This window comes from Centruroides sculpturatus, unplaced genomic scaffold (assembly GCF_000671375.1).
Source record: "Centruroides sculpturatus isolate CEXI.00-Female unplaced genomic scaffold, Cexi_2.0 scaffold2000, whole genome shotgun sequence".
Classification (NCBI taxonomy): Eukaryota; Metazoa; Arthropoda; class Arachnida; order Scorpiones; family Buthidae; genus Centruroides; species Centruroides sculpturatus.
In genome coordinates this window covers 29,305-45,122 of record NW_019386179.1, presented here as the reverse complement: position 1 = coordinate 45,122, position 15,818 = coordinate 29,305, and the positions used below count along the sequence as shown (strand labels likewise).

Sequence of the window (15,818 nt, the reverse complement as noted above, 5' to 3'; positions counted from 1 at the left end):
AAAGAAGGAAGATATGGAGGAACTCCAGATCATTCTGGGAAATAAGGAACTTGAAAGGGTTAAAAAGTTTGAATACCTGGGAAGCTGGATAACAAGTGATAATAGATGTAAAATGGAAATTAAAAGCAGAATTAATAAAGCAAAAGCTGCCTTTTATCAGATCTATCATATATTAACAAACAGAGGCCTTAACATAAAACTGAAAATAAAAATCCTAAGGACAATGATCTGGAGTGTACTAACATACGGATGTGAGGCATGGACTCTTACGCATGAAATGATGGAAAGAATTAACTCATTTGAAATGTGGTGCTTGAGAAAGATGCAAAGAATAAGTTGGACGGAGAAAATAACAAATGAGGAAGTTTTGGACAGGCTGGGCTTGAGGAGAAGGTTGCTTATAAATATCCAACAAAGAAAGGTACGATATGCTGGACATTTGGCTAGAGGATCAGGAGGACAACTACTAAAAACGGTCATTGAGGGACTGGTGGAGGGGACAAGATCTAGAGGAAGACCCCGAAAGACTTGGAGAGATAACATCAAAGACTGGACTGGAAAGGATTTAAGAGAAGCCTGGAATAGAAAAACATGGAGAGGAATAGTTCATCAAATGCAACCCTCTGTAGAGAGGATGCCACTGGATAGATAGATAGATAGATAAAATAATATAATAAAATATTGATGATATAAAATATAATCATTACTACTGTACTTTTTACTGAAAATAAAGTAATTTGGAAGTTTTTTTAAATATTGGTTACAATCAGTTTTTCAAATCAGTTGGCTTATCTTAGACACACACAAAATAAAATTTGAATATAATTTAAAAAAAACCAAAATAACAAAGCAGTGAAACATTTTAAGGTTATTAATATTTAAAAACTTCACAAAAGTCTTCAAATTTTTTCGTTAATATTAAGATTATAACAAATATTCACATTTTATGATGATTTATAATATCTCTAGTATCTTAGGTTAACTGAGTTTCTCAAATATTTCAACAGCCTTGTTGTTTTGATGTGAAACTAAGTAGAGCAATAACAATAACCTTCAGATTTTTAAATACTTAAAGAACAGAAAATAGAACATGAACAGATTCTGTTAGTTCGATTTTTTTTTTTTTTTTAATAAATATTTTCTATGTATTTTGAAGTAGATAAAATTCATAAAACATTTAGAACTATTAAAAATAAATATTGAATTGTTCTGTTCAAAACTTTATAGAAAAATGAAATGTTTAGTACATTTTTCTTTTTAATTAAAAAATTTTTGATTTGGAAATTACTTCTTTTTAACATTATTTACAGACTGAATCAATAATTATAAACATATAATTTTATATTAAAAAAAATTATGAAATTTTATGCAATTTTCATTATACTGTCAAACAGTATTTTGCAGAAAATTTAATTCATAAATTTAGCATAAATATTATTTTAAACAGTAAACTCATCATCAGAGTGATAAATTTATCAGAAATGTAATGATATAATTCTGCACATTAATCTAATAACTGATAAAGCATGATCAAAGCAATTCTTGATTTTAGTTCTTTCACAATGTTTTTAAATATTTTTACTATTTAATTAAATACAACATTGTAAATTTTATTTATTTAACTATTAAGAAGTTTATTATTATATGTAGTGTCTAAAATTTTAAGAAATTATAATTTGTTAATAGTTTTTTGTTTTATCTTATCTGATTTACATGTTCTAATCAAAATTTTAACTTTAAAATAAGTTTAAAAGATGTTAGAAAGTTGTTGTGTATGTGACCTTTGTCTTTGTGATCGTCGCGCCCTCCCCTCTGCTATGTGTGGGGTCTGTGGAGTTATGTTCGTCAAGGGAGTTGTACTCTGGCCCAGGTTAGTTTAGTTTGGAATGTGTGCTGTGGTCTAACGGACATCGCTTTCTAGTTCTCTCCACTTTCTTTGTGTTACCTTCGACATTACCCCCCATTATATCTAAACTCTGACATGGTAGCAGAGCGTGGTTGGTTTAAGGGTTTAATGATCGAGGTTTACCATACGAAAAACATCTAATTGGAGATTCAAGTAAGTGATATATACTTGTTTGCTTACGAAAGGCATAACCCGTCTGAACAAAGAGCAACGCCATGAATAGTGTGGGGACACAGCATGTAGATAAACTCGATGATGGCAACTACGAATCGTGGAAGCTACAAATGCGTAGCATACTTGTTTGCAATGAACTTTGGTCGTACGTAAATGGATCCATAGAAAAACCAGATACCGATCCTGGCCGAATAGATTGGCAAACAAAAGATGAAAAGGCTTTAGCATTAATCTTACTAGGCGTTAAGCAGAACCAGTTGAGCCATATAAAGAGGGCAGAAACTTCCAAAGAAGCATGGGATGAATTGGAAAGGATACATAAATCGAAAGGTCCAATTAAAAAGGCAGTGCTATACAAACAACTTTATCAGATGAAAAAGGGAACTGAACAATCAATGTCGAGACATGTAAGTGAATTTATGGAAAAGGCTGAACAATTAGAAGAAGCGGGTATCCCAATTCCAAGTGAGTTACTATCTATAATGTTACTAAATTCATTGCCCGATGAATACGAGACATTTCGAATTGCCATCGAGTCCAGAGACGACATACCGAAACCTGAATTATTAAAAATAAAATTAATTGAAGAAGAAGTAAGACGACAAGAGAAGCAAGAATCTTTAGTCGAACAAAGTGCTCTGTACATAGGATCGAAACAAAAGAAAAGTTCCTTCCGACAAAACTACCCAAAAGGAAATAGTCGTTCTTCTTCACAATTCACAGGAACATGTTACATATGCGCTAAACCGGGCCACCGTGCAGCTGAGTGTAGAAGTAATAATAGATATTCGCAAAGGAACAATACACGCAAAAAGAATGACGCTATGGCGGTCACAGTACAAACGGCTCAACCTCTAAACTCAACAGACTGGTGTCTTGATAGCGGAGCAACCGCACATATGTGTAGCGACTGTACGAAATTTACAGAGATAAATCAAGATCACAAAGAAATACAAACTGCAGGAAAAGATGCATTAAGATCCGTTGGAACTGGAACAATTAATATAAGCGTGCGTGTCAACAACACCAATAATACAATCAAGCTACAAGACGTGATAGCCGTTCCAGATTTGAGAAACAACTTGATATCTGTACCCAAAATAACAGAACATGGATATTCTGTCACATTCAAAAGAGAAACTGCAACTGTCACTCGCCAAGATGGTTCCATCGCCTTGATAGCAAAGAAAAAGGATCAGCTGTACGTAGTAGAAACTAGATCTGACGCAGTATTGAATGCGGAAGAAAGTGACAATCTTTTGAGATGGCATCAACGACTTGGTCATCTAAACTTCAACGATTTAAAAGAAAAAGGTAAAGCCAAAAAATGGAAAGATCTGAACAGAAAAGGAGAAACAAAAGAGGGTGGTGATATGGATGCATTTTTAGATAAAACAGATGTAAATACTCAGGATATGTCTATTCCATCGCTATCACCTACTCCAGATTCAAATGTGGTCGAGGTCATTCCTCAGATAAACACTTGCGAATCAGATACTGATTTATTGGAAGAGAAGAGGAAAGTGGCCGAGAAAAATGAGGAAAACATAAGAGTTAGTATGGAAGTCCAGAATAGGATAAAAAATAATGAAAATTCCGTGACTGAAAACTCCATAAAAGAGCCAGAATTAAAGTATAATTATTCAGAAGATCAATGGAGTCCTATTAACCCCGAAGGTAAAAAGATATACGATCGGGCTTTCCTATTAAAATATCAAGGAGAACCACTCTGTTTGCAGAAACCGCGAAACCTTCCGTCGGTGGAAATAGTTAAAGAAAAGGCGCATCTCCAGAAATTACCGGACGATAATCGACCTGCATCCGCTCCTGTGCCGCCACAAAATTATTCGGATCCCTTCATGCCGAATTTCGCTAGCAGGCAGTCGCGCCCGCCTTCTGGAGGAATTGGAAGAAGACAGAGTCAACAAGGTCGTGATAAACCTAAAAAGATAATTACCATTTCAAGTTCTTTCAATCAAGATGTCAAATTACACGAATGGTTAAATGCCATGGATTCGGAATATAAGTCTTTAATGGAAAATAATACATGGGAATTAGTACCACGCCCAAAGGACAGAAAAATAATTTCAAATAAATGGGTGTACAAAAAAAAGAAAAGAAAAATTATTAAATGATAAGTTTCAGTGTATACGCAGACTCCGGGCACACCGATAGAGAGGGTGTTAGAAAGTTGTTGTGTATGTGACCTTTGTCTTTGTGATCGTCGCGCCCTCTCCTCTGCTATGTGTGGGGTCTGTGGAGTTATGTTCGTCAAGGGAGTTGTACTCTGGCCCAGGTTAGTTTAGTTTGGAATGTGTGCTGTGGTCTAACGGACATCGCTTTCTAGTTCTCTCCACTTTCTTTGTGTTACCTTCGACATTACCCCCCATTATATCTAAACCCTGACAAAAGAAAATAGTAAATAATCTTTTTTTGATTAAGTAAAATATGACAGTATTCAGATTAAAGTTTAAGATGAATAACCTATTTATACAAAGACCTGCATGTAAAATATTTATTTTATATAATTTGATAATTATATGATAAATATTGTGTTACTACCTCAAGCTACTATATATATCAGTAATTATAAATCAGTTTGAGTGATTTGACAAGTATTTTTATTTAATATGTAATAAATGGAGCAAAGTATATAAAACAAAAATTAAGTTATTAACTATAACCACTCAAACTGCACTGATATATCAAACCACACAGAACACACAGAAACCATAAAATGCAGCAAAGTAAAGTTTTTGCTGCATTTTATGGTTTCTGTATGGCTAAAGTTATTAACTACACTTTCACTTTTCAAAAACAAAAATTATTTATTATGTTAAGCAAAATGGCATATAACAAAACCAAAATTACTATGGGCTAAATAATATAAAAAAGATATATAATTTGATATTATTACTCTAATCAGATCATGTTTTTAACCTCCATCATTTACTTTTCACTCTGTAGAATCATTTTACTGTTTTGTAAAGAAAATTTAATAATCGTAATTGTATGTTTTCTCAGCAGTGTTAAGTGAGGACTTGCTGTCTGTTCAAGATTTGTTTTACTACTAAAAAAAATATTCTTTTTTTTTTATTGAAATTAATTTGAAACTGTATTGTTCAAAAAAGTAACTCTCGGATATTACAAAATTTTAATAATTTTATATTAAGAAACTTCAATATCTTAAGCAGAAATATTTGTTCTTTTTAATTAATTTTCAAAATTTCAAGAAATTTTTCAAAAAATTTTTAATATTGTTGATTTATAATGTGAAAATTATATTGCTATGTGCAAAAAACAACTATTTTAACTTTAATGTTATAGATCACATTATTAACACTTGCTTATTTTTTCTATTCCCAAATGAACTTTAAAGTATGGTATTTAAAAAATTTGAAAATTATTGTCTTGATTCTCTTGGAATTAATTTATATCTAATTAACTATATTGTTGACAATATGTTAAGATCATTTTTTTAATCTATTTAATAATGGTTGTGTGTACTGTACATAATTTTTAGTCAATAAAAAAATACATGATTTTTTTTCTTATATTTAAAATAATTATTCTTTTTTAGGAATTGATCACAGAAAACTCTTATCTCATATTTCAATTTTTTTCTTAATCTACTGTTAACAAGCAATATGACTGCCTCTCCTCAACCTCAAGTTCGAACCATTCATCAAATTCAGCATTTACTGTCAATGCTGAGAAAAGGTGTGACCAGTTTAAATACAAAAATGCCTTCATATGCTCACATTTCCAAACTGTTTAAAAGGAGAGAACTTAAAATTAAAAGGACTTTCAAAGATTTTACAAATTTAGTTAATATTGTAAAATTTCACTGGAAACCTACTGTTAATGAAAATATAATAAGAAAAGTTACAGTTACTCCTGCCATAAAAGAAACAAGCAATGCACCTAAATTTTCTCAGTTAAAATTGTCATCTACTGGTCATGTAACAAATATTGAAAATGAAAAATCAATTGAAATTGATAAAGCTTTAACTGAATGGCTAAATAGTGATACAAATGATGTTTTGCTGTCAAAAGAAAGCAAAAAACAAATAATTGAAAAAAAATCAAAAACTGGTTTTGAAAAAATATTTTTTGACTGGTTTAGAGGAGAAACTAAACAATTTAAATTTCCTGTTTCAAGAAATTGGACTTCTTTTCAAAACAATGAAAAAGCTGTTATTTTAGGAAGTAAAGTTGCAAAGGTATTTATTAAAATTTTTAATACTTTAAGATTAATTATCAGTTTTTATTATAATGATGATTTTATTATTAATTTTGGTAAATTATCTTAATAAAAATTGGTAGTAACTAATAACAATAATATATTATTGGGTTGTTTGGAAAGTAAGTTTGTTTTTTTTCCGTGGGAAAAAAATGCAATATTCTTATGATAAATAAATATTTTATTGAATTATATGTTGACCATTTTGATCAAATACCTGTTGTCATCGTTTCTGGTAGTAGCACAATTTCACATTCATAAAAGTTTTGATTGTTGCTTACAAAAAACTGATCCAAGTGATTTTTGACATTGTCATTTCAAGTAAATGTCTCACAGTTAAAAAAAATTGTACAGACCAGAACAAGTAATAATCTGAGTGTGCCCGATCTGGCAAATATGATTGGTGTGATGGCATGTCCCATCTAAGTTATAACAGTTTCTGACAAGTTACCAAACTTGTGTGAAATTTGACATTATTGTGGTAAAACACTACAGCTGTTTTTTTTATCAATTTTGGCTGGCTTTTTCTGTTTGATGATATTATGCAATTTGTTTACTCGAATGCAGTACACTTTCGAATCAATTGTTAAATTGTCTGGTAAAAGTTCCAAAAAAATTTCCTTAATATCCCACCAAATAGAGCATTTCTCTTTAAGAACTTGTGGAATTCATATATCGAGCTTTGAAACTAAACCAATTTGATAAATTTAATCTCTTAGTGATTTTACGTGTTGTTATTCCGCAGTTTGCTTCAATCGGTACTTTTATTTTGTTTTCATTGGCTTCAATTGGCCATCCATAACATGGTGCATCTTCAATACTGAAATTGCCAGAACGAAATTTTGTAAACCAGTTTTGGCACTGTCGTTCTGTCAACATATCTCCACCATACATGTCACACGATTTTTTTCTTGCTTGAACGGCATTTTTATTTTTTTGGTAATAAAAAACCAAAATATGCCGAAGATGCTGCTTTCGATCTTCCATATTTGATGGGACACAAAAAATAAACAATTGCACGAAATCAAACAAAATTTTTTACAAATAAGCCATAAAATGCTAGCTGTCAAAATATATAATGATAATATGGTTTAGAACGAAAATGGTGGGAAGAATACCACTAATCCATCTAGTGGTAAAAAAAACGAACTTACTTTCCGAACAACCCAATATTAAACAAATTCATTCTAATTTTAAGATATAATTTTGTTTTGTTGCATATGTTTAGGGCAGCATTGAGAATAGAAGCCGATTTTTGGCAAAATCTTTGTTATCTGCAACTTCAGAAACTTCTAAGTTATATCGTTTACAAGAAATGTGTAAACATTTGTTGCGATATCCTGAAGAAAAAAATACAATGGTGAAGGTTGGCAATTTTCATTGTTTTTTATTATTATTATTATTATTAATTCACATATATTTTTTGCCATTTGAATTAATTACCATCTAACCTAATAATTTGCATTTTCAGGAAAATGCAATTCCAATAGCATTGAAATTAAGAGAAACAAGTGGAAGTGAAGTAAAAGAATCAGCACAGGAGGTACTCTCTCTACTCGGTTATGTAGATCCTCCAAGAAGTACTGGTGTACGAATTTTGACAATAGATGGTGGAGGAATTAGGTAATTCTACTTAAATAAACAATTTTTTCCCTAAATTTTATTTATGGAAAATGCTTTTTTTTTTTTCTGATAGAGGAATAATTGCTATTGAAATGCTACGTTATTTGGAAACTATCTCTGGAAAACCTATTCATGAACTGTTTGATTATATCTGTGGTGTTAGTACAGGTGCTATTTTAACAATGTTAATTGGAGGCTTGAATCTTCCAATTAATGAATGTGAAAAGTTATATCTAAAAATGAGTTGTGAATTATTTAAAAGAAGTCCAATACTAGGAACAGGTGGATTAATATGGAGTCATTCTTACTATGATACTAATATGTGGGTTAACATGTTAAAGTAAGTTTTCTATGGATTTAAAACTTGTCATTAAATATGTAATTTAAATGTCAAAATTTATTTTTAATATAGAGATGTGTATGGAGAGCTGTCATTAAATGAAACTGCTCGAAAAAAAGGAAATCCAAAGGTAAAGGTCTTCTAATGAAAATATTAAATATAATATCATGTCAAGTATAAATAATTATCATATCAATTTAAAAAATTAATCAGATTTGATAATTTATCAATTACATATTTAGATAATACATAAATAAATGGTCTTCCAAAAAGAATAACATTTTAAATTATTGTAATTGCATTAATCATTACTAGAGAAGTATATGTCCTACACCAATCAATAGTAGAGTAATGTTAGTTTTATCTACCTGTATTCAACATGTCTTTTTGTCTATTGCTTCCAGGAAGTGCCTTAAAAAAAAAAAAAGGCAATTCTGCAACAGAGAAGGCATTTTGAGTTTTGCAGTCTGCAAAGTTGGAATTAGTCATCAATGTGCAACAAGAATGTTTGCCTTACATAGTGGATCACTTTGAAATTGTCCACTAAACAAAAAATCCTGTTTCACAATGATGACTGATTTCAACTTTGCAAATTATATAACATAAATGCTTTCTCTATGTGAAGTTGCCATTTTTATTTATAGCATTTCCTAGAGGCAGCAGACAAAAAGACATTGTATGCAAATGGTATATGAAACTCAGACATTTACTCTATGGTCACTCTATTGACTTGTACAGTACATTGCACACTTCTCAGGTAATAATATAATTACAGAATTTAAATGATTTACTGGATCTTCCGAAAAGAATGCTATGTCCCACAAATAGTAAGACTGAATAAGAGATTAATTTAAATTTTGAAAATGCTAAATTATTATTGAATGAATAAGCATTGAACTTTTTTTAATACAGTAATATAAAAATTTTATATCTGGAAAAATTTTGTTGTTGAATAAGAAGAAATTTAGATATTCTAACTTAGGATTTTTTTTTGTATTTTGAATGAAATTTTATTTCGTACACAGAAAAAACTGTGTAAAAACTGGACATAACATATTATCACAAATTCATACAGCAATAATTATTATTAAATAAATTAAAACTATTCCTGTTCATACAAACAAGTTAATAGATGATGATAAAGGTTTTTTTTCTTTTTAAATGTATTGAATGGAAATTACTCTGAAAAATAATTCTGAAGAATGGTTCCATGAGTGCTCGATTTGTTCAAACAAAAGACCATGCTTGATGTTTCAAAAACTGTCATTGGGCAAAGATCCAGCTGACAAAAAATCCACTAGGCAATAATTTAAACTGCATTTTTTACATTAAAAAGAAATTTTTCTAAATGTTTGTGTTTGAGAGTTCTTAAATGTACTGTACAATCTTTGTTTTATAGAATGAAGTAGATATGCAAAAATAGTTTTGATTTTGTATCTATCTTTAAGGTTTTTGACAAATTACAAAGGATAATAATTACGGTAATAAGTAGGGCATTGATTATTCGACTCGGGACTGTGGTTGGTTGGATAACTGAAAAAACAGATAACCGAAAAGTATGAAAAAATACATTATTAGAATATATTAATATACTATACTATGTAATTAGTATATTGCTATTAACCTACTTTGCATTGATTTTCATCGATGTTAAGCTAACAAAATTTTTTTAAAAATAATAATCATTGCTATTGTATCATTAAAAATTATTTTTAAATTATTTTATTGCTCACAAAACAACAAACCACTCATAATTAGAAAATTAAGCCTCATTTAAATACTGGCCTCCCTTTCATGGTCAAGCCAATGTTGCGAGCTAAAACACACAAAAATTTAACAAAAATAATAATAAAGTAGCCAAGACGACAGCCAAATATTGTAGCACCACATCACTAGTGGACAATTGAATTTGCCAACTAGAATGTGGTCGGTTAACCGGGGATTGGATAATTGATGCTCTATTGTAATAATAATCCTTTTAAATTTATCAAAAAGTTGCATATTCTAAAAGTAAAATAATTTAGTATTAATATATGAAAAATTAAAAATGTAATTTATAAATAATTGTTGAATTTCTTCTTAATATTAATTGAAAGAGTTTTATTAGATGTCTGCTGTGTCTGCTGTAATGAATCAACCTTTGCTGCAACCATTTCTATTCAGAAATTATGCACTACCTTATCGCGTACAATCACTTTATCCAGGTAATTGCAGTCACAAATTGTGGCAAGCTATCCGTGCATCTGCTGCAGCACCGGGTTATTTTGAGCAGTATCATTTAGATGGAATTGTCCATCAGGTAAAGACTTTTTCTTTATAAATAATTCATTAAATTTTGTCCAAATATTTAATAATTGCATATTTTAGGATGGAGGTCTAATAATGAACAATCCAACAGCTTTAGCAGTTCATGAAGCAAAATTACTTTGGCCAAAGGAAAAAATTCAATGTATATTATCTTTAGGTAATGGAAGATTTATTCCCACGTCACATAAAATTACAACTTCCACTAGTTTGATGACAATGCTGATGAAAGTAATTGACAGTGCAACAGATACAGAATGTAAGTAATATTTGATTTATAAAAGTTACTAACTAATACCAGTATGAATAAATATTCATATCAACTTCCATATAAAATTATTCACCCAAACTGCTTTTGCAGAGTTTACCCTAGAACTTAAAAGTTTTTACAACTCAAAACAAAAAACTCGCACCTCCAGCATATCAATCAGAAAATAATAAGGTATTGGTTTGACACTCACACACACACTCCTAACACGTAATAATAAAAATAAGGACAATTCATCATCATTACATATTTCAAAATATGGTATTACCCAATTAGAGTGGAGTCAACAATATAAATTGCTTCATTGCTTTTATGAATCTTATAATAAAATTTAATATTGTTTCTTTTCATTGAAATCTTGTCATTTACAATTATATTTTTATACTATTACAACACGGTTACATAAATCATAACAGATCATTAATAATTGTTGTAACCATTCTGTTGCTTCATTGCACTCTATGAACTTATTAGATAGTGACAACATTTTGTAAATCTTTGTTGTGTAATATTTTAAATAATTTCCCCATATGAAAATGTTAAAAAATATTCACTAGATGATTTCAAATAATCAATATTACATAATCATTTTGAAAAGATGTAATATTAATCAGATTTAGCAACATTGTTAACTGAAGAGTAATTTACTGAAAATGTACAACTGATGCTACAGCAGTATAACTTATCAGTGCAAATTTATCTTCAGATCAAATAACTATTTAATATATGATAGACATCTCATGTTAAAAGTGATAGTTCATAGATTATCAATAAATACAAAGAAAACTACATTATACTATTATATCAAGCAGATCATTTATGTTATGGACATTCTAGAAAATTATTTCCATAAAAAAATATCGGTAGAAAAGTTTTTTATTATTATATAGCTATGATTTAAGAATAAGTCGTAGATGTACTTGTAGGTTAAAATTTGTTAGGAACAAAAATAAAATTTCTCACATTTATTGTCTTCTTTTGTTCTGTACAATTCAGATAAAAATTACACTGAATATTTCATAAATGTCATTACATATGTCTGTAGGGAGATAGTTAATTTTCAAGTAATTATTTTTTCTCTTACTCTATTTTAATCATTGGTAAAATAGTTTGGACCTTAACACACAACTTAGAAAAAGTCTGTTTTGTTATGTATTTCTTTGATTCTTAACACACCAGCAATAATCTGGATGTTTTAAATATATTTATAGTTATCTTGTTTAGGATGCCTTATTACTAAACTAATTATATTCAAAAATATAAACTATTTTTCAATATAATTAATTATTAAAATTATAATAAATGCAATGAAACAGATTTTTCATTTTTTTATTTATTATTGTCAGTGTACCCATTTCATTTTCTTAATAAAATTCGTATGTTAAAAATGATGAAGAAATTTAATGTGATATATTAACTTGAGCTCTGCTTGCTGTATATCAAATAAACATTCTAACAAGTTGTTTAAGCAAAGTTTGCCTTGTCACAGCATGATTTCTTGATATAATCTTTTTACTAGCAGTACAAGTAGTTCAAATCAATGAATGTATTTAAAAGTGCAATTATCTAGCTACAGAATGCTACAGAAACTATCTAGGTAGACCGCAGGACAAAGAATTCCTACCATAATCAATGACGAGTGTGTATGCTGGAAATAAACAAGAAAACTGAATTGTGCTTCTCTGCTGTTTTTTTGCTAAAGGGCTCAAACCAGCCAGAATGAATTCACTGCGAACAATACAGTGACAACACTATCAAGATGAGTGAATGAGTGGCACCACAAATTTGCTGAAGGTTGGATAGGTGTCATATTATGAGAAGGCCCAAAGTGAACACTGTACCATACGCACCTCTTTGGGCCAAAGAAATGGATGGAAAGGCAACACTTCAAAAGTGACAAGGAAGTACAAATTGGTGACATTTAGAGTTCTTCAACATTAATGGACTTATAAATTTACATAAAATAAATGGTTATCAATGTTTAGACATCTTCCTTACTATTCATATTTATTTTATATATGTTATTTAAAATCTTGGCCAATTAATTATTTTTAATTTTTAAAAAAATATAAAAAACATCACGAATATCTTTGCCGCCTTTGTTGTTTACACCAGTGGCAGTCCAAAACAGAATTCTCCATATATAAGAATTCTGTTTTGGACTGTCACTGGCATAAACAATGGAAAGAAGGCAAAGATATTTGTGATGTTATGTTTATGAATTTTATATATATATATTTTTTTTATGTCAACAAATTACTCATGATTTGTTTGGTGATTACATATGCTGCATTACTTTGTTGTAAACTAATGACAAGAACAAAAGATAAGTCACCTGAGGGAATATGAAAATGTACTTTCCTAGATTTGAAATTTGAATATACATTATCTTTATTTCTCCATTAAAGAAAAAAAATAGTAGTGCATGTCTAAGTCAAAACCTCCACCTCATTATTTGACTGGAATTATTCCCATTAAATATTGACAGGGAGGTAGTCATTATATTCACACAAATTATGCCAGAGGATTATTTAATATTTCACGTAGTTTTATGACACGATTTTAATAAGAAAAGTTAAGTTTTTTTTTATTATTTCAGCTTTCCATATTGTTCTTCAGGATCATCTTCCGACAAATGTTTATTTCAGAATAAATCCATACCTTTCAGAGCGCGTCAGCCTGGACGAAACAAAGACGGAGAAATTGGAACTACTGAAAAAAGACGCACAAAAGTACATTGAGTGGAACGAAACGAAGATCCGACTGTGCATGTCGGCTCTCGTTAAACAAAGAACTTATGTACAGAAACTTAATGACTGGTTGAAAGTGCAATATCTTATTCAAAAAAGTAAAAGTAAAGCAGATTATATTTGATAAAAACAAAAAAGTTTAGTTAAATGTTCAAATTTTTATCATATTTGATTTTCACTTGTTGCAAGCATTGTGGAATGTTGTCTGTGATATCAAACGTTTGGCTACAAATTTCTTGTAAGCATTTAAAATTTCCTTAGATATCATAATATAAATTGTGTTATTTGTAATTAAATATTACATAAATTTATTTGTACATATATTTATGTAGCTCATAGTTCATTTATTTGTAAATTAAATTATAATACAAATGAATTTGCATAAAACTTTTACATATTAACAACTGTAAGATGTTATTTTATCTAGTCATGCATCAAATTTTATAAATTGTCATTAATAAAACTTTTCAAAAGTTATCATCAATTGTAATATTTCTTACCATAAAATATTGTCCCCTCTACAGAAAATCTTTCTTTCTTTTTAAAACTGAAGTATGATATTTCTTTGATTGTTACAAACTATTTGATCCAATGGGAAGACATCACTATGCAGTAATTCAGGCCCATGGGGCACATTGCAAAAGTTCTAACCGTAAGCTGCTTTTTTCTTCAAACTTCCATGCTGGAGCCAGAGTTGAGCAGCAGATCGAACAAGCCCTTGCGATGAGTGGCAATCTTTGGAATACATCACACTTCAGATGTTTTGGCACAGATTTATCCCTAGGTGAAAGAGCAAAGACTTACTCCATAACTCCATTCCTCTACAGCAAACACAAGATGCAATTTTAAACCCACCTGCGTCACATGCCCACAGGAGGAAAAAAGGCAAACTATGGTGCTGCTAATTTCTTCCAAATCCACATCAAATGTGATACTTTCAAAACATCCTCATAAAATACAAAGCAATAACGAGATACTAATATTAGTTAAATGAAACTTAAATTACTTTAAACATTTGCGATCGTTAAAGATCGTTTAAACTGACATGAACATCAAAATTTGCCAAGATTGTTTTTCTTTCAAAATGGCATCGACCTCTTAATATGATGGGGCATGCTAATAGTAGCATTCGGGTTGAACAAGTTTTTGGCCATGCTATTCAATTATTGATGCGTAATGCACCACCAAGTCCAGCCAACAATTATTGATTAGATCTGCAATTATAAGATGCATCTCAGACAAAGAAAATACAATAGTTCAAGCACCTTAAAAACTTGACAAATATTTCCTTGTTTTAGTTCAATGATGTAAATATCATCATTGTAAACCTAAAAAATAAGTTGAAAAATCTGTCCTAAATTTAAATCTGAATAACTGAATCAGACTTTCTGTTGTAATTATTAAAAATTTTGATTACCTTCCCTCATCCAAAATACTATACAAAATTATCATCAATACTGTAATGAATTCTTTTTTCCTATAAGAATAGAAATCACTGATTATAATCCACATCATGACCAAAAATGTTTTCCAGATCTTTTGTCATGGCATGTATTTATCATTCTTGTAAAAGTACAGATAAATGTGCTAAATTGGCATATAATATATTCACATTTTCTTGCCAATTAATAACGAGAATGATTCTATCCTATACCAAAATGGTTATTTCAAACAGTGACTATATTTAAGAAATTTGCACATTTTTAAAAGTATTCTTAAATTAATACCTCCAATCTTTGCCAGCAGTCCTTGCTGAACCATATAATTTATACATCATACAACTGAGGGATAAGCCAGCTCTCAGTATGTAAGTAAATAATTTTATGAATCGGCTCGGATTTAATTATTTCTCACCTAATGAAAACCGACATGGTGGAGGAGTTCTTATAATTTATTCTTCGTCAATTTTGGGTTAAAATCTATATAATCAAAAACTTTATTAGAAGGCGCATAATTAGAAATTTAACAGTTAAAATATAATTTGTTTATCTTCATCCAAAATGTAAAAACATATTTTGAATTCTTCTTCATTTTCTTATTTCCTCGGAATATGTCTCTAAACATAAACTGAAATTTCCACATAGAATCATTTTATCCAATATTTCATGGACTTCTCATAAACTCGCTTTTTGTTTACCAGATCCCAAAGAGGTTTATAATAAATTAAATCTACTATTTTTTAAAAATTTTCCCAAGCTATTCTTATTCCC

The 15,818-nt window shown here is 29.7% G+C and overlaps 2 protein-coding genes across 4 annotated transcripts in view; both read left to right on the top strand.

The window, feature by feature from the left end:
• LOC111613955 (calcium-independent phospholipase A2-gamma-like) overlaps positions 1 to 14,085 on the top strand; it is a 32,858-nt gene extending 18,773 nt beyond the window's left edge. For 2 of the 3 annotated variants that reach the window (XM_023355304.1, XM_023355305.1), the window contains exons 2-9: positions 5,661 to 6,303; positions 7,552 to 7,689; positions 7,795 to 7,946; positions 8,020 to 8,286; positions 8,359 to 8,416; positions 10,394 to 10,585; positions 10,654 to 10,849; positions 13,458 to 14,085. In XM_023355304.1, coding sequence (XP_023211072.1) covers positions 5,728 to 6,303; positions 7,552 to 7,689; positions 7,795 to 7,946; positions 8,020 to 8,286; positions 8,359 to 8,416; positions 10,394 to 10,585; positions 10,654 to 10,849; positions 13,458 to 13,732 — 1,854 coding nt within the window. In that variant the 5' untranslated portion in view covers positions 5,661 to 5,727 and the 3' untranslated portion in view covers positions 13,733 to 14,085. The remainder of the gene's footprint in view (positions 1 to 5,660; positions 6,304 to 7,551; positions 7,690 to 7,794; positions 7,947 to 8,019; positions 8,287 to 8,358; positions 8,417 to 10,393; positions 10,586 to 10,653; positions 10,850 to 13,457) is intronic. The other variant, XM_023355306.1, reaches the window with a different exon arrangement.
• LOC111613958 lies at positions 14 to 652 on the top strand. Its single transcript, XM_023355309.1, has one exon. It carries the CDS (start codon positions 14 to 16, stop codon positions 650 to 652), a length of 639 nt encoding a protein of 212 aa, XP_023211077.1.
• Positions 14,086 to 15,818: the final 1,733 nt, after the last annotated feature.

What these genes read in the sequence shown, in the direction of transcription:
- LOC111613958 (XM_023355309.1), top strand. Translation starts at nt 14, where the DNA reads ATGGAGGAACTCCAGATCATTCTGGGAAATAAGGAACTTGAAAGGGTT.